We start from the raw sequence: 26,940 nt of genomic DNA on the forward strand, positions 1-26,940 counted from the left end.
CAAATATATGTCAGTTAAATCTATTGTTTATGCAAAATACGGAACTGGCTGCCCTCCAAGGCAGGTCTTTTCATCCACAGAACAGAAGCAGAATGAGTAACTGAAAATTTCCCCTATCATTAATGTGTTTTTACTATGCTCTGAAGGACAAAAGCAGTGGTGCGCGGGTCTTGTTTTGGCCAGCTCAGCACAGGATCCCTCTTTTTCTAGGACTTGTGCTGACCTAGTGGGACTCATACATGTGCTCGGGGATGCTTTCCAGAAAGAAACAACTGGCCAAACAGTTTGACGAACCTCGGCTAGACTTGAAAGCAAAGCTCTGCTTTTTCATCCTTCTTCTCTGAATGGATGCTGCTAAAACAGTGCTGTGTTGAACCGGGAAGTGGCCAGCATACAGGTGGCAATGCCAGCACGCTCATCCCATTTCCCCACCGCCACCATGGTGGACATCAGCCTTGGCTTTGCTCAAGAAGACCTGGCAAGCAGTCCCCACCTTATATTGCCTTCTCAGCGTCAACACCTTTTCTGATTTCTCTGTCCTTCCTACTGTAGGATGATTGGTTCTGGGATAGCCACTTTTTACACCACCTTCTACCCATCAGGCATGGCTTGCTCTCTTGCCCTGCATTCTTTGTTATGTTTCTTCTCCCTTGTTCTTTTGGTCTGGCCCTTCCATCCAATTTGTCTTGTATCTACTTATACCTTGAAGTCAAAACTCACCATGGCTGATGTAGAAGTTTCATTACGCCCTACACCTGCCTGGGTCTTCTTTTGGGATGGGAAAACAGGGTTGTCTCAAGGAACAACGATTGTACCCAGAAGCCGTGGACTCTAGCTGTGCCTCGAAATAACGCAGCAGACTTCAGCAAATCATACTGCCTTTCTGCCTTGGTTCCCCGGAGTGTACAAAAATGGGGTTTTACCTCACTACAGCATTGTGAGAATTAATTAATGTTTACAAAATGCTTTTAATACATAGGGGATGACCTGATCATGCTTATACTATGATTTCAAATAATGTATTTCCATTGACATCCGAATCCCTTTTTACACTAGGATGAGCATGTTCAGAATTAGGCAGAGAAATATCTCTAAAGAAAAGGCAGGTTCCTTGCAAAGTATTTAAATTATATAATCATCATTACTTTGTAATTTATGATCTGAACACAATCTCCTATTTTTGGTAAATAAAGTTCAGATGATTTCTTGTGATGTGCATATTGCTAAAATTCAGATATTGTTGAACATATGTTGTTTTTCTGTTTAGCTGCTTTTTTCTCTCCTTCAGTCAAATATACAAGTATTTTTTTTAAGGAAATGTCAAACGCTGAAAACAACACTGATATCTTACAAGTTTCCATCTGGACAAAGATATCGCTGTCTAATTTTTTTATTAATCTTAGAATCTGGCCGGAGACATAGTACTGTTAGCTGAACTCAACTCTATTTCTTAAGCTTGCATTATTAATTTTGCATCATGATAAGATATTTACTCAAAGAGGCAGCTAGTTCTTTCCTTTAAAAGTGATGTTATTTGCAGAAATGACCACACTTTTTTTTCCCCAAATGAAGTTATGCAAATCTGATCAACTAAAGTAAATGTTTCATAAAACCAATGACTGTTTAAATTGTGGGACTAAATTGTTTGTATATAAATATTACCTTTTATATTCCATTTGAGTTTTATGTAGATGAACACATTACTTTAATGACCTGCATTTACAGAGGGAGACAGGGAGAGTCAGACTCTGAAATCCTTAGCAGCCAGATGGCTGCCTTTTCTTGCATGAGATTAAAAGATGTTTCTCATTCACAGCCCTGCTTCGGAGGCAAATTAATATAGCCAGCTAAATTGCTTGTGTTTTTGGAATAAAATTTAAAGAGAACTTTTTAAAGCAATTGGTGTCACAGGTTCCTAGAGCAGATTGCTCTCCAGGTACAGCATGCTGGTTTTAAACATTCAGTAATTAATGGAAAGTATTCCGTGTTAACTGACTGCTTCAGGAAAGGGAAATATAATGCTTCCTTATTAATCATGAAAAGAGACATAGAGCACGGAGGCACTGCAATAATTGCACTAACGGTTGAGAAATGTTAATTAATGAAAAGAACAATGATGTAAGAAATTAGCTACAAATGCTTGCTGCTGATGGAGATGGTGCTTTAAACACATTATTTAGCATGGCAGCCACTGGATGTTGCCTTAAATAGCAGGCACCTCTTACCTTTTCCTTCAGTCAGCTATGGAGTTCCAAATGGTGTCAGTGTTTTGGGGTTTAATGAGCCAAAATACGCTCTCCAGAACTACATTTTCTGAAGCGTTTTCAGTTTGAACTCCTGAACTCAAAACTATTCAAACAGATTGACAGTGTTCGACGTAGACAAAAATGTTATCCAAGTGTAAGAGAGCATGTTACTGTTTGTGTGGTGAGGAACACCTTCTTGTTAGATGGGCTGAGCTAAATAGGTTTGCCAAGAAGATAACTGCATCATGACTTCTTTCCCCTTCTTAATTTTTCCACTTTTCAACCAATTACCTGTCCCCTGAAGAATTTAGAGTGAGCATGCTGCCATATTTGTGCCTAGCTTGATGTAAAAATTCGTAGGCTATTAAAATGCAGAACAGTTCTGGCAACTAATCCAACTGCAGTAGTATGGAGCTCACAGACTTTAACAGGTTGAAGGCTCCGAGGTTTCCACCATCACTCTGTTGCACCTTTGAGACAGCAACAGGGTGAGACATATCCATCACTCTGAACACTTTAGAGCAGGTCAAATTATTGGTTACAGCCACATTGCCTAAAAGTGTCATTCTTTTCTCTTCAGGAACAGGATTTGATTCTTATGGATGTCTTCATACCTGCATGACCATTTGTGCAAGAAAATGTCTGCCTGTGAGGCTTTCAAAAATTATTTACAACAATTTTGTGGGAATTCTGGACACCTAAGTCACATGTTATCTTGGCTGTATGACTAGGGGATGGTACTAATGTATGACAAACTGTAAATAAAGGTAGAATAACAAAAGCACTCATTTTAGCTCTACTGTTGCAAGCATAATATTACAGATGCAGAAAAAATGAAATCTGCTAAAGACATGCTAGATGAACATTCATCAAACACAAAATGCTTTTATAAAGAATAGCTCTCAACAAGAGGCTTCTATTTGCAATAACACAAGACAAAAATACATCCCTTAAGTCAGTGGCATCACAGTAATCTAAAACCTTCGTAGAGGGTGAATCAGTCCACAGGTGTATAATAACCCAACAGTGCAGTGCTTCATGCATCATAGGACAGGGGCAGGAATGGTTTCATCCCTCATCCCTCCAACCCTTGTACTATCCTTTGCTGATATTCCCAGGGCAGCTCTCTTGCAGCCATTCCTCCACCATGTGTTTTATTGCTCCTGAATTTCTTTTCCAGATGGAACATCCTTGGGCTCCAAGGTGCTCTCCTCAGCTCCTTCATCGAACCCATGTACTTGCACAGCATCACTGTGGGAAGCCTCTATCACACTGGTCACCTTTCCCGGGTAATGAGCCATAGAATAGAAGACATTGGTCAGCTGCCAGCTTCATACCGGCGCAATCAGCTGCTTCTCAGTGGTAAGCAAACACCTGCCTGCAAGGCAAATGATCCCCTCTCCCATCACTAATTATGCTGGTCACCAACAGGAAAGTTTACCTGTTTGTAGGTAAAACATTAGCCCATGCCTTCTATTTTTCCTGCAGAGTATGACTTTGTAGAACAAAGAAACTCATGCATTTAAATCCAGTTCCTTTTTCATATGCAGTGATCACAAAAAGGATCAGTAGTGGATATAAGCTGACTAGGAAAACAAACACTGTACAAAGAATGCTCAAAGTGGAAAAAAGTGTATGTCGAAGTAAAAGATTTCCAAAAAACAGGGAGAAAGTTTTCAGTAAATTTTAGGTTTAACTCTCTCCCATCCTGTTCTCCCTCACCCAGTGAACACACGAACGTGCAGAGTCGGGAGAACGAGCTCTCACATCTCTGGCACCGTGCACGCAGCCCTGCCACCAATGCCCCTCACTCGGAGCCCCTGTTCCTTCACCACTTGCTAGCCGTCACCTTTGGAGCAGATGGCCATAAGAAAAGGGTTATTTGTTCATGCAGGAGACCCTGCCTGCTCAGCAGACCTCAGGGAGGCATTGCTGCCATCTGATGAGGCTACTGCCTGTTGTGTGAGCACCTCTGTGCTTTCCAGCTATCTTTTGGGCTACTCTGACTGCCACCACTCCTCCTTTCCAGCCCCTGTCCCTACCCCAGGTCTCTGGTCCTTTATTCTCCATCCCCCTGACTCCCACTTCCTAACCCCCCAGCCAGGCAGTAGCTGTCTGGCCTTCATCCCAGCAAAATCTCACAAGTCTTGAATGCCTTCAGATCCTCACAAGGCATGAGAGTGCTAAGGGTCACCAGATCTGCACAGGATTAGACCCTCATTTTACTCTTAGACTCTGGTAATTGTTCTTCAGGAGGATACCCCGAGACACCAACACGATGTCAGGGTTACAGAGTTGGGAGGTCAGGATGCTTTGGTGGAGTACACCATGGCCTTTCAAAGTCCTCTAGGCTCCTCAGACAGGACAGTGCTCTTTTATCCCTTATCTATGTCATGTTCTTTTTTCTTTTTTGTAATGTGTCCTTGTGATAAAATTAGTTTGACTGAAGCAGAAGTGATAGTTTAGCCACTGGGGAAATTCTCAGGTTCTGTGTGGTTTAGTACATCTGGCAAGTGTAATGTGCATGTACGTGTTATGAGGTGAGTAGGTCAAAAGGCTTATCCTTATTTGAACAGCTTATCTCCATTTTTTTAACTCTTCAGTACAGCTAGCCAAAGACTGTGCAAGGCAAGTATGCAGGAAACTGTGCTCTACACTCCTCCTCCACCCTGTGTCCCCTCCTGTCCCTCCTGCCCTGGTCCAGCATGGGCATGACTCAGCCCCATCTTCCTTCCCATGCCACATCATGGGAGGGAGGAAAGGACTCGCAGCTGGTCAGGGAAAATATCCCTATTTCCTGAACCTGGCTGTTATTTTGGCAACACACCTCTGTCTGCCAGAAGCCTCTGCATCTCCCACTGGGGAAGTTGATCTCATCCTGTGCCAGCCCTAACTCGTTATAAGTCCACCCATACATTAAGATCAAAATCACACCCACCTTCACTGTGTCTGCAGGATGTACAGGGAAACCCACTTGAACTGTTGAAGGACTGAAAATATAATAAGTGATTTAATAAGAGATTTAACCACAGAACAGCTATTGCTTTGCTGGGTTGGCCTCACGGAGTGGAAGTAATGGCTCATACTTGGCCCAAGTGTGTATTTGTGTCAAAGAATCATTGCCAGCGATTTCAAAGGAGTTAGAAATGCATCAGAGAGGCCCTTGTGTCACTTTAAATATCTGCATGTTTCATGGCTGTCTTCCTCCTTCCCAGAGACTTCAGTTTGCTAAAGCTTTTGCTTTGCTTTCCATTGTGTTTGTGGGTTTTCTTCAGCCCAGGAGAAGCAGTGGGAAGAATCTGTTTCTCTCTGTCTACATTGTTTTTGTCTCTAAAATCATTATTTGTAATCTTCCCTCCCCCACAAATCCCAGGGAGCCAATATTGCTTAAAACTCACATTGCTGAGACTTGTGCTGCATTTCTCTTACCTGGAAAATTGTGCCAACAGCATATCCAGTGACTAAGGAGATGGGCACCTAGCAAAAGCCATACCGAATGCATCAGAGACCAAACCTCAGCAGTCTCAGCCAGGCAACTCCACCTCTCACACTCGTCTTGGAGATCAGGCCAGCCAAGGATTTCAAATTGCAGGAGTCCTTCAATTATAAGGATGCCAGTTATTTTGAGACTTGATCAGAGTGGTACAAACATTTCAATGGAGAATAGAGTCATGGTGTGTGATGAGATATCCTGAGATAACTCCTTGGCCCCACAGAATAATAATGAGTGAGGTTTTCCACTCACACCAGTGCCAGCCAGATGGAAATCCACTCATTCACTGGGCTTGCTATTGGGTGTATTTTTCAGAAGAAAGAAAAGCCCCGTGTCATTTTTATTTCCTGTTCTCTTAAGATTGAGGCCATTCTAAAGGGTATCCTGAAAAGGGATGAGGTTTTGCTAGGAGAGAGAGAAGAATGAGGACAGATTTCAGTACATATCTGACAATACTCAAGTTCATATTATTTGTACAAAGGCTTTTCTTTTCCTTCCAGTTTCTATAGTCTCCTGTTGTACTCTTTGTTCTGTTGGTTTTAAGGAGGATGTTTTACATAAAGGAGAGAAAATTATCTAGATTATTTGGCTGTTAACGTTCAAATAAAATCAGAACAATTATTTGTCAAAAGAAAAACATGAAAAAAGTGTTAAAAGGGGATCAAAAACAACAATCAGAATATATTTAGACTCTATATTTGTGTCTGTCATGAGTCTCATGTTTTTTTTCTTTAAAGTCTCTTCTCTTGCATTCAGAAAACAATGTGAAAATATCTTCTACTTACCTAAATACGTGTACTTATATGTGATAGCTGGGAAGAGAAAGCATGAAAGCTAAACCAGCATGGAGCATTTTCCAGGCACTGGGGCAAGCTCCCAGCTCTCACAGTACTCTACTGAGAGCAGAGGAAGGTCCCAGGCTGGGCAAGGGTGTACAGCCCCCATCTGATAGGCACCCACAGCCTGCTCCAGCCTATGTGCAGCCTTTCCTTCTTTTCTTCTGGTCAGTGTTTTCACAACATTTTTATTTATTTAGTGGCCTGTGGCAACTTTGTATGGCAGGGTGTTTGCTATCATGTTCTTTGGCACTCAAGTCCTTTAAGCTTTTGGGTGCTATCTGAACAGAGAGTCATGCATAGTGTCAAATGGCTGATTTTTATCTGTTTGCATCTTGTCCTGTACAGAGGCATTTGACTAGCGCCAGAGCTATCTGATTTTCAAGCTCTCAGTTTATATCCTGTTGCCTAGGTGAACTGGAGTTTTAGATGCAGACTGATCTGTTATCTCAGGGGTGGGAAAAATTGGAAGAGGTATTAATACAACATGGATGTGTTTGTTTAGAGATCCGGGGTGAGGTTATGACTTAGCTGTAATTCTCTTCTACACATGGTAGCGAGTTCAGTCCCAGTGGCTGAGATGATTTCTGCAATTCCAGCTTTGCCACCGATACAAGGTCGTTTAGCCATATAATTTTTTCCCTTCAATGGCCACCTTTTTCCCTCTGTGTGTGCTCGAACCCATCTGGCTCTTGCAGCTCCCTCCCAGGGCAGAGAGGACCACCCTGTAAGGGGCAGAGGAAGCATGTCCCTCGCCAACATTGCTTCCCATGGTGCTGAGAGGCCCCAGGCAGGAGGCAGGAGCTGCCTGCAGAGGCAGCGTCTCTGCCATGGCTGATCCTGCACAGCCCTCCACCTCTCCCTGGTCTCATTCAGGGGCTTACCAAGCTCAGCATGTTTAAATGCAGTGATGGATGCCAGGTTCCCACCAGCTCCCATGTCCTCCTGTTCTGCCTGAGATCAGCAGATGTTTATGGTGTGCAAGAAGGGGCTCTTTGGAAAGGACAGGCTTTGATTGCTCTTCTTTGATTTCTTCCTCTCTGAACAGCCCGTATCAGTACTATCTCTCTGTAAAAGTTCTTTGAAACCCTTCAGTGGAAAATGCAAAGGACCTTTCTCTGTTGCCATCCACCCAGGAGCAATGAAAGCAGGTCCCCGTTAAGCTGTGCAAACCATGAGCTGTGTCTGGAGGTACTGCAGGCAGGGGCTCCGGTGGGAGCTGCCATTTGGAAACAGAGATCCAGCCCTGGCACTGGCCTGTGCTGGGGCGGCCGTACCAGGCAGCCCCTGCCCACCAGCATGGTGCCCACCAGCATGGTACCCACCTGCCTGCTCACCACAGTAGCTTTCGTTGTCCAGGTTAGCAGGCTAGTGGCCCACACAGCAAATTAGTAGAGAGGCACTCAACAGCTGGATCATGAAACATCATCCAATGCCCACCTTTTCCAAAATACTCAAACTGCTTCAGGTCACACTGTCTTTTCCAGCCTTGGAAGCTCCCAGTGTTGATTTTTTGCTCCCAAAAACACTAATGAGCAGGGCAAGGCAGAGCTTACTTGGTTGCATTTATTCTGTGCTGGAAAATAAAGCAACTGCTTTCTTTATTCCTCTTATTTCCTTGCAAAGACTAATCCTTCCTTGGTTCCTGGTTTCAGGTACAAGAAATAAGAAAGCACAGGAGTCATGAAAAGGTTGAACTACACTAAATGGTTAAGAAGAGACAGGAATTTACCTGATTAAAAATAACTCTCTCTCATGTACACACACACATCTGACCTTACAGCCCTGATCTGCATTTCGAGCCAAGGGAGATCTTACCCACTGAATCATAGAATGGTTTGGGTTGGAAGGGACCTTTAAAGGTCATTTAGTCCAACTCACCCTGCAATGAGCAGGAACATCTTCCACTAGATCATGTTGTTCAAAGCCCCGTCCAACCTGACCTTGAATGTTTCCAGGGATGGGGCACCTCCCACCTCTTTGGGCAACCCATTCCCGCGTTTCACCACCCTCATTGTAAAAAATTTCTTCCTTATATCTAATATATATCTACCCTCTTTTAATTTAAAACCATTACCTCTTGCCCTATCACAATAGGCCCTGCTAAAAAGTTTGTCTCTGTCTTTCTTATAAGCCCCCTTTAAGTTCTGAAATGCCACAATAAGATCTCCCTAGAGCCTTCTCTTCTCCAGGCTGAACAATGTCAACTCTCCCAGCCCTTCTTCATAGAAGAGGTGTTCCATCCCTCTGACCATTTTTGTGGCCCTCCTCTGGACCCGCTCCAACAGGTCCATGTCTTTCCATGTAGGCAGTGAACGCCAGTATGTGATTCAGATGTCCAAAACTGGCCATGTGAATGACACAAAGGTCATGCAGTCACACCAGGTGACTGAAAACATCTTCGTCGTAGCTGTCTAAAATTGAATAAAGCACATTCCACTTAAAGATATCCAAAATATTGCCATTAGGACACTAACTAGTGCTTGAAGAAATTGTTGCACCCATACAGGGTAGGAATCTTGCAGGCAGACACAAGGTGGGAAGCTTCTGTGATGTCTAGAAGATCATTATTAACTTGGATCTAATAAACTCTCTGTGATGATGAAATCTATGTTTTGTATTTTATTATCCCCCATTTGTCCCCCCTACAATTCAGAGTTCCCATCACAGCAAAGGCCCCAGCAGTTAATAGCTGATAAATACGCTGGACAATGGAAAGCTGACCTGGAGGAACTCATGGCAAAAGCGTTTTGCTGCTCAGTACCTTTTAAAGACCAGTTATCCCATTAGAGCCTTTCTGAAAGATTTCACTCGGCAACCGTAACACTGCTGTCAAAACCACATGCTACAATTGAATGGCTTTCCCTGGGCTAACAAAAAGTTTGCCTGCAAGGTGGAAAAAGATCTATAGGAATTGCTAAATTATGTCTCTCTAAGGTACTCGGACTCGTAACATTTAACTGATGGTGACAACAGCATGTGCAGTTGTCACGGTTTAAAGCTGGGCTGGCTATTAACCAGGTGCCAGATGCTCTCTGTTAACCCTCTCCCCCCCCCCAAGGGAAAGGGAAAAGGGAGAGAGACTTATGGGTTGGAAAGTTAAAACAGTTTTAATAAACTATAATAATGAAAAAGAGTATAATAACAATAATAATAGAAATATATACAAATATATACTAAGCCAAGACTGAGAGCTTGGAAATCCTCCTCAGGCAGAGTTGCTCCCCATGCATGGGCAGAGGGGAAAATGCAGCAGCTCCACCCAGCACGGGCAGAGGGCAAAATGCAACAGCTCTCCTGCCATCACACCTGCAGGCTTTTAACTGGAGATTTGGCAAAGCTGGTACCAATCAGTGGGAGACAGGAGGGCCCCTCCCTCCTGGGCCCCACCTCCAGGAGGCAGTGGGTTAGTGATAAACAGGAAAGTGAGAATGACATGTATGGGATGGAATACCTTGCTGGTCAATCCTGGGTCACCTGCCCCGTCCACTCCTCCCTGCAGGTACAACCCCCTTCGGCTCTTTACTCGTAAGCAGTGACCTTGGGTTCTCTAAGGCTATTTGGCCTGGTTTGAGCCAAACCAGGACAGCAGTGCACAATGTCAGTGCGGTCACTCAAGGAGATCTCATGTGCCACAAAGACCCACCACATGTTAGCAGCCTCTGAAGGTTTTGAGCGCTGGATGTTACTGGTGTCCTTCTCTCCTGCCAGGGGTTAGCCACGCTGATGCTCGGCAGCCCGGAAAATCTCCTGGCTTCAGTGTGAACTGGATTGTGGGGAACACTGACCTGGAGGTTATCAATGCCATGACGGGGAAGAGGACCTGTGGGAGTCCCTCACGGCTCTGCAAGCACATGTTTTTCACTCGATGGGCAAAGCTTCATGGCAAGGTAGGTCTGATGCACTGACAGGACATTGCTGCCAGTCCTAGGTGGCCTAGTCCTTGCCCCAGAGTCAATGCTCTTTTAGCAAACTCATGATGAAGCTGCAGCCTCCACAGGTGTCCTGTGTCCCTCCTGGTAGGGCCTGGGAGAGGATCAGGAGCCAAGAGCCTGCGGGGTCAGCTATGAGAGCTGAAAGTCCAGAGAAAGCCAAGGGCAGAAACCCAGGCGGGTTTGGAGGGGAGATGGATGTTCTGGCTGTCCTTGGCGATGGAGCCATGCTCAGATGAGCAGTCAAAAGCCAGGAGAGTGTTAAGTGTCCATACAAGTACAACTGGGTAATTTTTTATGCATCTCACTCCAAGTATCCCTTTGACTCTAAAGGGAGTATTCATCTCACTAAGTCTTAGAGGCCTGAGGGAAGTATTTCTCATTGCCTTGAAGGCATCTACCTCACTTCATTGTTCCACAAGGGTTTAGACTCCCAACATAAACCACTCCCAATCTCACCCAAGTTAGCTGACTAAAGCAGGTGCTATAGATTTCCCACTCCCCTCCTCTTCCCCACTCTCCTAGACCTGCTGATAAATCCATACAACAATACAGCTGCTCCTCACAGGGTGAGTGGCCAGGTGCTGCAGGATCTCCGACTTCATTACACTCAGCAGCAGTACAGTTTAATGGCATTAAAACTACAGGTTGTACTTGATTGAAATGGCCACCACCCCTTGACAGCCCTGCTTTCTCTAGGGAAGATGGGCATGGACTCTCTTTATTTGAAATGTCCCCAAAGTCAACCTGCCCTCGTACTTCACTTCCCACAGACAGGGACAGTGGCAGGACAGATGGATGGCCAAAAACTACAGGGTGGAACCCAGGGATGTAGGACATATAGGAAGAAGCTTGATGTGGAATAAGGAATTTTTCCTCTCATTATTCCTGGTTCTGGAGTCACCATTTCTCCTCTTGCCTGACCCTTCAAGGAGGTGCTGGGGGAGAGAAGGACACAGACACCAAGGTGGTGAGCCTGACCCCACCACTTCCAGGAGGAGCAGCAGGGAAAATGCAAAGTATCTCTTCAGCCCACCTACTTTCACTGCTAGAATATTAATTTGCTATAAGGAGGCTTGTCTAGAATTGTCCTGCAGTCCATGTAGGGTGGGAGAAGATGAGGACAAGAAAAAGTTATGTTATTAAGTGACAAAACCTTTTTACTATTGGGAAATGAGTGGAAAAGAATAAGGCAGAGTGATGGCAGGGAAGTCTGGAGCCATTTCCACCAACAAAGTCATTCAGGAAGGAAAAGGGGCAGGCAGGGTGGGAAGGTATGAGGACAAGCCCAAAAGAGTTGTTCTGCTCTGCAGGAGACCCCAGGGAAGGAGGCTGGTGGGACTAATCCCTACCCAGGCAGTGGCATGACCTGTCCTAGCAGGGACCCTGAGCCTGGGGAGAGCAGAAGGGAGCACCCTGGGCTTCGTGCCCAGGGCTCAGACGCAGTTCGGTGGCACAGGTCCCAACCTATTTCTTGCACAGCAGGTGGCATGGGAAGGGGGTGAGAAGCACTCCTGCTGCCTGCAAAATGGAGGGATCCTCATGAGAACAAAACCTGGGACAAGTTGGGACCAGGGCCAGGCTATGGCCAGGACTATGGCCAGGAGAGTTGCGCTGCACCTGGCTGGCACCGGGGATGGGGTTGGGGTGAGCAGGAGGGAGTAACTCATGGCTGAGCGGGACACTTTGCTTTTGACAAAACAAAGCGTTTGATAATGTCATCGGTGCCCACCTCTGGGTAACAAAGAGGCAGCTGGAGGGGAGCCACCACCGGCCAGGCCAGCTTGTGGCCCATTGATGCCCTGGCTGGCAGCATCACCCTGCCTTGCTAGCTGGGCCAATACACCCCGTGGTGTGCCAGCACCACCCAGACCGGAGCAGCTCATTTCAGGCTGTGCATTTGCCTTTTCCTTTAACCTGTCTTTCAGCATCTCTCCTTTTCAGAGAGAAAGAAAACAGTGTTGTTTGCTGTCCAAGGCTGTGTTTTGAGGGTGCTTTTCCTACAGGGTGCTATTTCCCTGGCTTGTAAGCGTTGGACTTTCACTCATCTGCTTGCTCTAAGGCGTTTTCCAGACTTCCGTTTCTTTCACATAAGCCTCACTGCTGGGTCGGCACTGGGGCAGGTCTGAGGAGGCTGTTTACTTAGTCCTTATACAAAGCGAAGGGTGCTTGCTCCCACATGTGTGCTCCGGGTGATGAGGGGCAGCGGACATGTGTTGCTGTCTCCCGAGGGAGCTCCCGGCAGGCGGCTCTGGTGTCCTGGCAGAGCGCTGTTTTCCCTCACCAGCACCAATCTTGATGCCTGATTCCTACCCTGTCCTGAGCAGGTTTCACAGCATCTCTTATGATAACACATTAAAGAGAGAAAAGGGGAGAGTGTGGGAGGGGACTCTCCTTCTTGTGTCTTTTGGCATTACTTGGAAGGACTGAGCTGCTCCACTTCCCAGGCAAAACTGAGCACATTCATTAAAGACCCCAGAAAGGATTTTTCCCTTTTTTCCCTAAAAACCATCTTAACTGAGAAGTAGGTTTTTGCCTTTGTAAAACACACCAATATTTGCTACTGCCTATGCCCACTCCAAGGCAAAGCTCTTTACCTCGCTCCTCTTTGCAATGGCTTGAAACCATGTCACAGGCATTTATTGCTTCCCTGTTTTTCTGTTGTTAAACCAAAAGCAAACACACAAAGCACAGTGATAGCTTGTTTATTGCTTATGAAATGTAGAAAGGAAGATTATACAGCTACTGAAGCCTCCTGTTTCTTTTGGCTCGTTGGTTGATTTTTTTATTATTATTATTTTTTCCCCTTCCCTGATTTTTGTTCTGCAGCTGAGCACACGAATACCAAGCCATGGAGACGTGCCATCAGTGTACAGCGAGGCAAAGCTGGTGGCTCAGACGTACCAGTGTGTCAAGCAGCAGCTGTTTAAAGCATTTCAGAAAGCTGGTCTGGGCACCTGGGTGAAGAAACCCCCAGAGCAAGATCAGTTCCTACTAACGGTATAAATCACTTGACACCTTTACTACATTACCAGATCAAATCAGCTAGAGAGAAGGCTAGGCAGGACGCGTGAGCCGAGAGAATTGAAGTAGTTTGAGATTTAATAGCAACCTCCATTGGAATATTTGCTTTTAATTCTGTATTGGAAATACGTAAATAGAAATGTGTCTGATGCACTGAACTGGACTTTAGAAAACTGCTTTTTCATGATCCCTTCCCAAGAATGTACCTGCCCAAATTATAATGCCCCCTCCACAAAGATTCTGCTTTTCATTGTTTCTTGCTGTTGGTTATTACTGATTTGAGGTGTTAGCGAGCCACCTGCCTGATCTGAAAGAGTTTGTTCTCCCTCACACGATCAGTGCAAGAGTCATCACGGAATAACGGAAAATAGTGAGCAAAGATAGAAGTAACCCAGGCATACAGCATGACAGCAGGTCTCAGAGCATCCATAATCATCCACAAAAAAAGGTGTCTAACATCTATGCAAAAATCATCCTGTTAGCTGCCTAAATCTGTGCGAAAGAATTTGGACCTCAAAGATATGCAGCATTTTTAAACTGTGTTTTCCACTGCTGGCTCTGAGCACAAATTCCCTTGGTTTTTACACTTATTCCCTCTGATGCTTCGGACAAACCACTTCCCACCAAATCTTCAGTTCTGGTCACAAGTTTTGCACGCTGCAAATTTTAATAGTCCGGGCCTAGTTTGTCACACATGACCTTTAGACACCAGCAGGGATGCAGATGTTCTTCAAGAGTGCGATTCAACCCTGTGCTGCCTGCGGAGGTGCACAGCTCTGCAGGGGCTGCTGGTGAAGACCAGTGTGATGATGCTCCTAGCTCTAGAGCTTCAGGTAGCTGCCTAACATCAGGCAGGACCCAGAGCCTCAGATTTCAAAGCTCGTGAGGACCCACAGCTCTAAATTAAGTGGGTGTGAGCTCAGGATGCTCTGTACATCTGAAAAATCTCTGGGTTGGGTAGTCACAACTAAGACATCCCAAACTAGGGAGCACACTTAATACTTGAGTCTTTCCTGCCTCAGTTTCTCCATCTGTCAAATGGGGATAATGATGCTTACCTGCCTCACATCTAAGGAACTTGGCAGGAACAAAGTGCTCTGGTCATATGCAACGGTGTAAGCCAGATTCTGTCCCTCTTGCAGTGAGTTTTACCTCCCCACGTAGTCCAATCAACGTAAGTGAAGAAGAGGCAACTACAGGCTTGGGTAAGGTCTTAATGTTAGAGTTTTCAGATTCTAGCTCTGTATAAATGCCAAGTATTATTATTATTATTCATGTTCATCTGCAGCCTGAAAAGCAGGTGGGGTTTTTCAGTTAGGAGACAAGTAGCACCCAACAGTTAAACATTTACTTCATAACTGTGACTGGGTCTGATGATATAAACTCATCTTTGAACCATCCCAAACTTCATCAGAATGCAGAAGATACAGTCATGGGAGAACTGAGCTTTGACAGTCCCACTGCAGAACCAACCTTCAAACGCCCTGTATATTTCTTTCAGTTTTTGGTTTTCTAAATGACAGGATTTGCGGGTATATAAGTACTGTTTTCTTTTTATTCCTGTGATTCTCTTTAAATCTGTATATAACATACTGCTACTGATTTGTGATAATTGTCTTGGTATTTTCTCAGAATTGTCAAGCTGAGTTACTTTTCAAACAACACAAGGCTCATATTTTTCCATGTAATTTCCTTTACACGGGAAACTGTTCCTATCAATAAAGATAGATGCTCTTTGTATAGGGTTTATCATGTTTGGAGAGCCATATACAGTAAATACATTGTTTATTGATGCCCACAATAGAATAGCTACGGTATTTTGATGAGATTTTATTTTTAGATTATAAACTACAAGATGTATCTATAGTGTCTTGTATAAAAACAATTGTGATAAACTAGAATTTTTAAATTAGATAAAACAAAGCTCTCCCCTTCCAGAAACCTTTTCAGCAAAATAATACATTCCATATTAACTACCAAAAATATTTAAAGAAAAATCCTTAGAGTAGAAATAGTTTAAAAAAAAAAAAAAAAACATGAGACAACAAACCTGAGACGTTTCAATAATGGAAGCATTTTGTGGTAACCACTTTGCCAATACTTCGACCACTTCGTCAGCTCTTCTGATTGACATTCAGAATATTTTTGGCACCTTCTGGAGCTTCCCTGTACCTTCACATGGTCCCATCCTCTAACACAGCTGCCACTGGTGCAGACCTCCAGCGTGATCTGGGTAGCAAAGGTGCCCAGAGGGCCAGCAGGTGGGTGGGCGGTCAGGCCCATGGCTGGAAAAGCTGTGGGTGATGCTGGCAGTAGTGGTCCTGGGGGCTCTATCTGCTTCCACTGAGGGCAAGAAATCACAGGGCAACCAGAGACAAGGACAAGGTTTGTCATTCAGAGACCCATAGGGCAGGGGGAAGCAGTGTCTTCTACTTTTCCTCTCCAAGTTTGTCTTTATCTAGCACACAAGAGATCTCAACAGGTCCTCCTTACATCTCCCTGCCCTCATCCACCCTCCTCCAGCCCTGGCATGATGTCAGCTCAACTAATGCATATAGCTCCACAGGCCGGTGTTGCAGCTGCTCTGCCAAAACACCATGCCTGGTTATTTTTAAGGACAAAAAGAAAAGTGTGGTGGGATTGAATTATCCTTTGTTGCAAGAAATACATAAATGCAATCCTGGATTCAGCTGCCAGAATGAATTTAGTAGTGGGGACCAAACCGAGTCCCCGCTGCAAGTGGGCATCAGCTGATCTCATTGAAGGCAATGGAGTCACACCTGCTTGCACTAGGGTTGAATATGACCTTAAATGTCTACTTCTTCTCATTACGTGCAGCGATAGAGTGTGATGGGACCACATCCCAGAAGCACACATGACCTACACGTAGCATTTCCTGAAGCAAAGGAAAACTTGCTCAGTAGTAATTCTTTAGTGAAGATTCTGTACATAACACGCATGAGTGAATGGCAATACTGTACTAATGGATGTACATTTGTAATATTTGTAAAAAAGAGAAACAAAAAAGACAACAGAAGAAAATAAAACTGAATTTACATATGTGAATTTGCTGCTAAGTTCTGTAAATTGCACTTCAGTGATACCTGATAAGTGAATGTTTCTGTTAAGTGAATAAAATGCCAAGTAAAATTGTTCTTTTGCTGTTTGTTGACCATTTTTCACTGTGGTTTAGCAATCAATCTGAATGTGCTCCAAAATGCTAGTATGTATTTTTACACACACCTCCTGTAGATCTACAGACAACATGTTCTTATTCAGTTTGGAGTTGATGCATCATAGAAATCACACACTTGTACTGAGAGATGGATGTGCCCACTCATGTAGAAGAAGCCATACAGGGACACAGTCTTATCCTGGAAGAAGAGTGAACTGGATCCATCTCTAATTTGATCCTTCCAGGTTACTCTCAAAGGTCTTTCTTAATAAAAATTCAATAAGTTTTTGCAAACTCACACTGCATGGGACTTGCTGTATAAAGCTGTGTAAGAAAACCAAAAAGTGGTGAACAAAAGGTCAGTACATCTCTGCAGATTTCTTCTTCATTGGTGGAGTGGCCTTGGTTTATTCTTGCTTTAAACTATCAGTATTCAGCTACAGCAGACTAAAGTCACACTGAGCCTAAAGGACGCCATCCACACAAAGGTTTAACATGCATTGTTGTATCAGCATCACCTGGTGCCTTGCGATGATTTCCCTCGGCCAATCGCCATAGAGATCACTGATGTTACCAAAGTCTCCAAAGCCTTTCAGAAGCACCCACCGTTAAAGTATAAATACACTAACAGTGCAAATTGTCTAGAAAGCCATTTCCCTGTCCCCCTCCTTGTGAAGATTTGGTTCCAAGATGAAATTGAGCCCGACAGCTCACAGAGAGCTCCACCAGCTCCTTGGCCCCGCAGCTCTTTGCTTGCTCATGTTGAAGAAGTCAGTGCCGGACCCACACAGACTGTCCCATGGGTTTCGCAGGGCAGGGGCTATGCATAGTTCAATTTTCAAGCTAAGATTTTGCTGCAGTTGCATTTCCTTATCTTGGATCTATGTCATTAGGTATTTGGGCAGGATAAGGAGGACGGGGGAGAAAAAAGCATTTGCAGGGTGAAGTTGTCTGTGTGGAAAAAAGTCACTGTGAGCCAACCCGATTCCGCCACCCACAGTGGATTTTTGCCTTGCATAATAAAAGCAACAGATTTTTAGTATTTATAAATCTTAAAGTGTTTTTGCACACATAAATTTTACTTCTTTAACTGGATATAGGTAAAGCACACCCTGTAGTTTCACCCTCATCACAGCCTCAGACACAGCAGTTAGTTACTTCCCTACCAGTAAAAATGGTCACAGTCACGTAACACTGTCCTAAACAGAAGGGAGAGAAGTTAAACCAGTAGAAAGGCAGGTTGTGCCACTATCCACCTTCAAGGTGATGAGCTTGTCATTATTTCGGTGTCAAAAAATGTAAACGCCTCAGTTCTTAACTTGGCAAAAGCCATGCATAGCATCAGCTTTCCTCGCAGAAGGGCTCTGGAGGGGATGTGCTGAGACCAACCCCAATGCAGATGCAGGGATCAAGCACAGCTTTGGCCATGAAGGGCAAAAGGTGGAGGTGAAGACGTCCCTACCAGGGCTTTCCAGCAGCCTGGCAGCCCCTCAGCCCACTTCTGGGCAGTTTGGCCATGGCTGAGTTCATAGCACATGGTTTCCAGCCTGTTTTCACCTCTAAAAGTAGCTGCTACTGCCCAATCATGGCAGACACCGTGACTCAATTTGGCTGCTGAAAACAACTACAAAGCAGTCATTAGGATAAATTCTGTGGATGGATTCTGTGTTTAATCTCATTAAGTTTAAAGGCTAAATACCAGAACTGCATTTAAAACTTCACAGGCGTACACCCCAGCATCGTCAGGCACAGCTATTTCTTTTCCAAATGTATATTGGAAAAACAACAACATAAAACGTTAACAAGCTGATATATCAACTAATGGAGGGCTTCAGAGAAGTGCCTGTTTCTCAAATGAAATAAATAAGTACTTCTGCTGCAGTTAAACCTTGATAGCCATACTTGTGTGTTGAAGAATTAAACAGCAATTTAAGAGCTTTTAAAGCCTTTTGATTCATTACCGTTGTTCTTAATTTCCAGCCCTGAGACACGATTACATTGGCTGGTTTCAGCTTGATCATATGGATACACCAGTTTAGCTGGAAATCTGGATGAAGTCACAGAAAATCTGAGACATTTTAAAGGGTAGTGACAGTCTGTTTGAATGCAAAAAAAAAAAAAAACACAACACAAACCTAAAACAACACAAAGACATAGAAGCACTGCACACATACAGACGTGTAGTTTCTTAGTACTCCAAGGCCTCCTGAATAAATAATGTGGCCTTGGAGAAAGAGGATTAATAATCATTGCCTTCTCAGCAATGAAATAGTTCTGCTCAAATGCTTCATTCAATCTGGCTTTCCTGGTAATTAAATCCTCTGTCAGAGAAGTTTATGTTCTATTTTATCAACTTCCTTTGCAATACAGAATTACTCCACTAGACCATTAAAGTCTTGTTCTGCATTGGAGAGGAGAAGTTCCCGTTCATTCTCCCTTGACCCTGAACAGATGCCTTTGTAGCCCATACTGCCATGAAACCATCCAAATCAAGAGGAGACAGCTCCTTCCTTTATAGCCAACATTACCAAAACATAGAATCGTAGAATCATAGAATGGTTTGGGTTGGAAGGGACCTTAAAGATCATCTAGTTCCAACCCCCCTGCCACAGGCAGGGACACCTTCCACTAGACCAGGTTGCTCAAAGCCCCGTCCAACCTGGCCTTGAACACTGCCAGGGAGGGGGCAGCCACAACTTCTCTGGGCAACCTGTTCGAGTGTCTCATCACCCCCACAGGAAAGAATTTCTTCCTACATCTACCCTCTTTCAGTTTAAAACCATTACCCCTCATCCTACCACTCCATGCCCTTGTAAAAAGCCCCTCTTCCGCTTTCCTGTAGGCCCCTTCAGGTACTAGAAGGCTGCTAGAAGGTCTCCCCGAAGCCTTCTCTTCTCCAGCCTGAAGAGCCCCAACTCTCTCAGCCTGTCTTCATAGGAGAGGTGCTCCAGCCCTCTGATCATCTTCGTGGCCTCCTCTGGACTCGCTCCAACAGCTCCATGTCCTTCTTATGTTGGGGGCCCAGAGCTGGACACAGTACTGTTGGTCTCACGAGAGCAGAGCAGAGAGGGAGAATCCCCCCCTCGACCTGCTGGCCACTCTGCTTTTGATGCAGCACAGTATACAGTTGGCTTTCTGGGATAACATCCCTCAAAGAAAAATAAAGATATGAAGAATGGTACATCTTGTTGGGTCTGACCGGTGTCTCTGATTGATAGACTAACTGGTGCCTACCTCTTCTTCTCCTGGGACCTCAAAGTCATGCTCAGGTGTTAGCACAGGCTGTAATTCACATACCCACCAAGGAAGTGGTTTAGCTGCAGTACCCTTCCCTCCCAGCATCACCAGCCTAACTACACCCAGCCCTGCCTTCCACAGCATGCTCTTTGCTACAGACTGCTTTTATTATTTCATTTTATTTTAACCAGTAAATTACGGTGTTTACTCACTTAGGAGTGTTAACTCTTAAATCTATAATAAGATATATTTTTACTGTGGATTCTAAAATAAATTGTATTTTCTAAAGCAAATTGCTTGTTCATATCCTGGTCTCAGTGGTAAAAGGAAGCATTTGCAGATGAAACAATAGGTGCCAGCATCCCCTTGACACAACAGGCTCCTAAACTCCTGACCATCACACAGAACAGTGGGACTTGGGTTCCTAAATCTCAGATTTCAGTGGGAGACGAGGTAATATGCAAAAACGACTCGTTAACATACCTGTCATTGTCAACACTTAAACCTCACATTGTTGGGTACCAAATCCCTGCTCAGCCTCCAGCATTAAATGTTCTCTAGAGCCTATACATCTTCCTCTGGTCATGCCTTGTCTTGGCTGCCTGGTGTGTGGCCTGGTGCTGATCCCCACCATGATTTGACCTGTCCAGATTCATGAACTACACCTACACGTCCTACTTGTGGTCTTCTCAAAGCCTCTACAAAGCCTCTCCAGCAAAACAGGAGAGCCCTTTTTCGTTGAGTGACTCAACTGATAAACCCCTCAGGCTGCTGTCTAAAGGAGCAGGCAAGTATCATAATCACCAGAAAGTCAGTACTTGAGAAGAAAGGTATAGAGAGGATGTGTCTCATGTTTATGTCATTTCATACTATAAACAGAAGCTAAATTATTTGTTATTATAATTTAATAACCTTTTGGCATGAGAGAGAACAAAAAAGACTTGATAACATAGCTGATTTTGGGATACTTACCTGGGAAAGAAGCAGACCTGAGTTCTTGTCTAGGTTTTATCCTCAGAAATGAGGAAGAGATGAACAGGTGAAGACCCCCAGATGGCGGAGCTCCTGCCCTCTAGGCAATGAGTTCACAACACAAGAACAACCTTCATTGCTCAAGGACCATCTTCACCTTAACCACTTCATCCATCCAGAGGACAGGTGTTTAGTTTGAATCCATTTTCTAAGTTTCCTGGATAGAGAAAAGTGGCTCCATAAGGTAATTCATGCCACTTAACACAGAGTCTAAGAGACATGGAGAACTTGCCCTCTCAGGGGTCCGGCCTCTCCCCACTGATGGGAGAAGGAATCTGGACTCCTGCGTTCAGATAACTGTGCATGGGGAGGTGACTCCCAGCCAAAGAGTCTGCAAGCCACAGGACCTTCTGTTTCTCCATTTTAAAAACCAGTGACTTTTCCTTGTCACAGGGAGCTGGCTTTTGAGTATTAATACTATTAGGCTGTAAGAAAAGAATACAGTACCTATATATATGAAACAGACTGATCTGCTTTTAAAGTTAAGTGTGAACATTTTCAAATTCTGGAAAGAAGGTGTTCCAGCCATAAGTTTTAGCGGCTGACTAAATTAACATATACTGTACATATTTAGAGGTTTGGTGAGGGAGTTTATTCTTAACATAACTTTGCTGCCATTGAAATCATTGAAAGGGTCATTACTAGCAGCAAGCAACAGGCTTAGGTTGATACCAAATTCATGTTTCAGCTTGAGAGCTAAGAGAACTAATTCCATATGAACTTTTCTTTTTTGTGCCAAAACTTGGTCCCTAGCCCTGACACATCTGTACTCACTGGAAAACCAAAATCATCCATCACTGCCATCTGAGCCTTTGTTTTAGAATTTCCTTGTGGTGGCTCAGCATTTCCCAGATCTATTTTTTTTATATCTGACCCAGTAACTCTTTGACCCTCTAACAAGTGGAAATACTGTTATTTGAAAAGTTGAAGAACTTTTCTCATTATTTGAAACATTTGCTGTACAAGTTCAGCTCTGTTTTCTGTGTGTGGCTTTCCTAAAATATTCTTTTATCTTCTTGTTTGGCTACTTAAGGGGTGAGGCAGGGATCAGAAGTAACTAATTTGTCTTTCTATTTGTCTCATTGCCTACTGGTCTCTCTTGAAGAGTTGTGGCAAAAGTGAAGACTGAGTCATTCTGAAAATAATCCCTTTTTCACTCAAGGGGTGATGCAGGGATCACTCTATCCCAAAAGTGTCAGTGAAATGTACAAAAATATAATTTTTGTCTCACTACGCTATGGGATTGTCCAGCTAAGGTAAAATTCTGCCACCTTAACGCAAATCCATTGACTTCAAGGGACTTGGAATAGTGCAACTAGTTTACGAAGGGAATTAGGAGGTTAAGGTCACATGAAAAAGGTACATGAAGACACTTCATCATTCCCTCTCCTTGTACTTTCACAGTGCTACTCAATGATTTGCACCACTGAGTGCCGAAGCAGGCTGTTAGTGTCTCTAGACAAGGCTGGCTGAAGATTACCCTGTGAAATGACATTAAACTGGTGGAGCATTTTAGTGCTTATGGGATTTGCCAGGGAGTGCCATACTTTACTCCTGCTGCTAATTTCTCTCCTCTTTTGTCATCCTTCCTCCAGTTTTCATGGGGGAAAAGCTCTATTCAGGCATAGCAGGTAAGATTAGACAGACCTTCATGGGAAGATGGGAAGGACACTTTAGCGTGGTCCCCCACATATCACAGCACTTCAGTACCTCTGTCCCGGGACCAGGTCCATAATGTTGTTTTGCGTTGTAGCTTTTTCTTTTTTTTTATTTCCATAAACATGCTCAGTTTCTGCTGCTGCATCTTTCTCCTTGTCAACTCTTACTACAAATTTCCCTGATAGAAAGCTACACAGTCATGTCCCAAACCAACTGCTTTCAGTGTCAGAGTGCCACCAAGGTCAGGCGCTTTTGGGTTTCCCCTGTTAGCACTGCCGAGTTCCTGCTGCTAATATAGATAAATGTAAAACAACACATGAAGAAACAGTAAACCAAACTAAAAGTACATCTTAAATGAAGCAGCTCTCTTCATCTTTTACAGGGAGGTTTACAATAGCTCCTGACTTCACTGTTGTTATTATTATTGCTGGCTGACTAGTTTGACAGCCTTTCCACCCTCTAAGCTGTCTTTTTTCCTGCTAGAGGGGTCCTAAGCCACATGGGGACAAGTTGCTGCAGAGATGCTGGATGTGGAAACTACTTGGGTTGGTTGCTCCGTGCTTGTTTTCTTGTGCCTGCAATAGCTGGAGAGCTGTGTGTGGTCCTTCACCTTCACCCAGCCCTGTGTGTCTGCTCCCCCCACCCAGAACAGGGCTGTAGGAGCCTCCATCAGAGGTGATTAATGTATTATTGCCACCAACAATAAGATAGATCATGCTTATGAGTCATACTGGCCTTTAATATCTGCAAACCAGAGAAAAGAAAACTGCATTAATTTATATTCATTAGAATAAATTAACAGACTAGAGCCTTTCAGTCCTTTGCATCCTTCTCCTCAAGCACTGGCAGCAGCAGCCTGCACCAGGGAAATGGCAGGAGCTGCTCAGGAAAAGCAAGCAAACAAACCAGCCACCTCCAGCTCTCTGGGGCTGGCCTTTAGTTTGCTTTCCAAATGAAAAAAACCCCAGTGTACCCAAGGAGCTGCTGTAGCCCATGGGCTGGTAGCTTTGGCGTATATATGTGTGTGTGTGTGTACATGTATGAATACATATTTATGTATATTTGCTTGAGGACTCCACCCTACATGCTGAACCAGGACATTGGTGCTCAGTGGTCTGTCAGCTGGCTGGTGCCTCCCCTACCAGAAAAGGCTGGGTATGGGGCTATATGTCCTGCTGTTTAAGCAGTAGTTTTACTTGCATTTAAGCCAGGACTACCTCTGAAAAAAACATTGCTCCCTGTGTTGTTCCCCACCACGTCCCTCTCCCTGCACTACACTGGTGCTGGATTCTAGGCAAGTGCCCAGTGATGCAGAGCAGGAAGGCTGATCCCACTGAAAACCTGGTCACCTTTTCTTCTCCTTTTTAGCTTGGGATATTATTTCAGCATAGGTCCAAGTGCTCGATCTGGTTCACCGCAGCACCACACATGCACCCGTGCTGACACAGTACAGGGGGCAAAAAGGAAGGCAGGCAAAGGGACCACTCTGCACGGTGACGGTGACTGTGATGCTGCAAATGCAGGTCCCCTCACACCCTTATATCTACACTCAGAACATTAGCCCTCACCCCCCTGTGAACACATGTAACGGTAATGAGCTTACAAATAACACTGGACATGTTCACTTGTGAGGTGTCTGTATTTCTGAGTTCCCCACTGGAGAAACAGCTGTTCTCCTTGTGTCGTTATTTCCCTTCCTTGGAAAAAACCTCCTTATATGTCTAAATACTTTGTGCAATGAGAGCACCATTTGCATAATAAGAGATGCTAACATAGAATCATAGAATCATTTAGTTTGGAGGAGTGTCAGGCTCCAGGGAAAGGGGGAAGTCAGCTGAAATACCAGGATTTCCCAGCCCTGATAATAAATGACCAACAGTGGCATTTGCAGGGATGCTGGCGAGACAAGGCCAGGCTTTTGGAAATGCTGATCTCTGCATACAGGATGGTGCGTGCAGCCCAAAAGACAGGAGAACCCACCCTGCAGCCCTTCCTGCCACTCCCAGCTCCTCTCACCTCATCTCCACTGAGTGTGCCACAGCCTTTCTAGGGCATTTCTTGGACAAGGTTGAAGATTTTATCCCTAAAACCAGATTTTTATACACAGGCAAGATGTTTATTGTTCCTAACAGACCCATATTAGCTATAGTACATCTAATCCATCCCCTGTCCTTAACAGAGTAGTGAATGGCACATAGCTTTTATGCTGCCCCATTACTGATGAGAAACTGAGGCTCAGAGTGCCAAGGTGGTCACGGCAAAGTCCTGCAGGTGAGAAGTGCCTCTGCCAGACCATGCAGCCTTCGGGCGAACACCTTGCTCCTCCATGAGCCTTTCTGCCCCTCCCAGTAGGGGAAAGGCTCAGCCCTAGTGAGCCAGAGATGGTGTGCAATGCTCCTGTGGAGTGGGAGTACCGTAATTTCCTTAATTGCCCTCAGGAATCAATTGCCTGGGAAGGCTGGGGAATCTTGTTATTGCAGGACTTTCAGCGTAACCTAGACAAAAACCTGTGAGGAGCACAACACATATGTCTGACTCAGACCAGTGGCCAGACCACCCTGGACCATTTGAACTGGTACCATAAGTCACCTGAGCTAAAGCACCAAAATATTTCCTTTCAGTACAAATTGATTTGTGAAAGAATCTTCAGATTTTTGAAAAGACCCTTTATAGAGTCATAGTCCTGTGTGGTGCAGGACATTTGACACAGGTTTTCTAACAGCATCCATTAACGTCATAGTAAGAAGGATTTTCTAGATGCAGGAAAGAGAGGCCCAGAGAAGCTATTTGCCTAAAATTAAATCTATTTTATGTCCTTTTCTCTTCCAGGTGTGTCCCCCACTTGTTGCACTCAGAGTCCTCCTTGGGCACATTTTGGACAAAAGGAACCTATGTATCTATGGCTGAAATTTCCATCAGAGTGGGTCTGGGTTCTGCAGAGAGATTTTGAAGTCAAGCTAATGGAAATTGGTGGGAGAGGAAGACTGGGAGAAAGGAAAACAGCAGCACCAGGGAAGACAGAACAGTGATACACTCCAATCTCACCCAGTGACAGTGGGGAAAATGGGCCCCACATCTCCCGACCTGCAGGTTGGGACTGTAGGCAGAAGATCATATTGCTCCTTGTAGAACTGAACTCTCTCCTGTCCTGTCCTCACAAAGGACTATGGATTACTCCTCTCATTACGTATATAATGAACAAATTAATATAATAAAAAAACATCTAAATCTATGAAATATGAAGACATCATATCTGGCTCAGGAAGGTCCTCTGCTGCTGGAGGCTGGGACAGTATTCTTGAGAAATATCCCTGCCTGCTTGTCCTTTTCTTACACTCTTCTCTAAGGGCATCCATTGTCTGTTGTCAAAAATAAACTGTGGAGTAATTGGAGGGGTGTTGGCCCAATAAAACCATTCTGTAATGTTTTTACATTAATCTTATGGATCAGGACCAAAACAGGTATCCCCATGGGCTTATTCTGGCTTGTTTTGTGGTTCTCATAATACTTTGTTAGAACTTGCTAGACCTTGAGGCTGTTGCTTTTAGTTTTCTTTTTCAGGTGGAGCTACTGGTCTGTGGTACACACAGAAAGTAACCTCAATCAGAAACTGAAGAGCACAGTTTATGTGCAAGGCACTATTCATATCTGCCGTAAGTACATCAGGAATGAAGGCTGTAAAACAATTAGACCCCAAAAAGGTGATGGAAATCTCAAAGAAGAAACTACATAAATTATTCCTGTGCTTAATCACAGTCGCTGGTATTCTCAGAGGAAACACTGTGATGAATAAGCAGAGCAAATGATCAAAATTCTTGTGTGATGAGCCCTGTGTTAATTGCCCCACTGTCCATTGAAACACAAAAGGTACTAATGAAGCACGCAGTCTCATCATCCCCAGCCTGACTTTTGTTATGCCTCTGTCTAAAAGTTATGTATCCAGGAGAAACTGGGATACAGGGAACTCCACTAAAGGGATTCGTCTCTCACCTGGAAGTGAAATGTCCTTCAGTGGGACCTGACTCAAAACAGGCCATATCAGCTAGACTGAACTGTTAGCACACTTGCGGCCAACGACCAGAAGTGTGAAATAAACCTCAATGATTTCCCACGTTAAAAGGTGGTGCACAATGCCCCCAACCCCTCCCCAGACGTCACTCCCTTGACAGCTTATATGCCACAGTTGTTCAAGCTTTCACAACCGCAGGAGGGATAAAGGCTGGATTTTTATTGTGTTTCAGTGGGACAAGTTGTTATCACTGGAGCTCCGGGAGAGTTTTTCTGGCCATTAGACTAAAGGATTTAG

General features: G+C 44.4%; 1 protein-coding gene across 1 annotated transcript in view; it reads left to right on the plus strand.

The window, feature by feature from the left end:
• The window catches only part of ADARB2 (adenosine deaminase RNA specific B2 (inactive)), a 119,527-nt gene extending 106,014 nt beyond the window's left edge, over window positions 1-13,513 (plus strand). The window contains exons 7-9 of the mRNA XM_068405250.1: window positions 3,427-3,608; window positions 10,287-10,465; window positions 13,337-13,513. Of these exons, the coding sequence (XP_068261351.1) occupies window positions 3,427-3,608; window positions 10,287-10,465; window positions 13,337-13,513 (538 nt within the window). The remainder of the gene's footprint in view (window positions 1-3,426; window positions 3,609-10,286; window positions 10,466-13,336) is intronic.
• The last annotated feature ends 13,427 nt before the right edge of the window (window positions 13,514-26,940 follow it).

The sequence above is a fragment of the Nyctibius grandis genome, chromosome 7 (genome assembly GCF_013368605.1).
Source record: "Nyctibius grandis isolate bNycGra1 chromosome 7, bNycGra1.pri, whole genome shotgun sequence".
Classification (NCBI taxonomy): domain Eukaryota; kingdom Metazoa; phylum Chordata; class Aves; order Nyctibiiformes; family Nyctibiidae; genus Nyctibius; species Nyctibius grandis.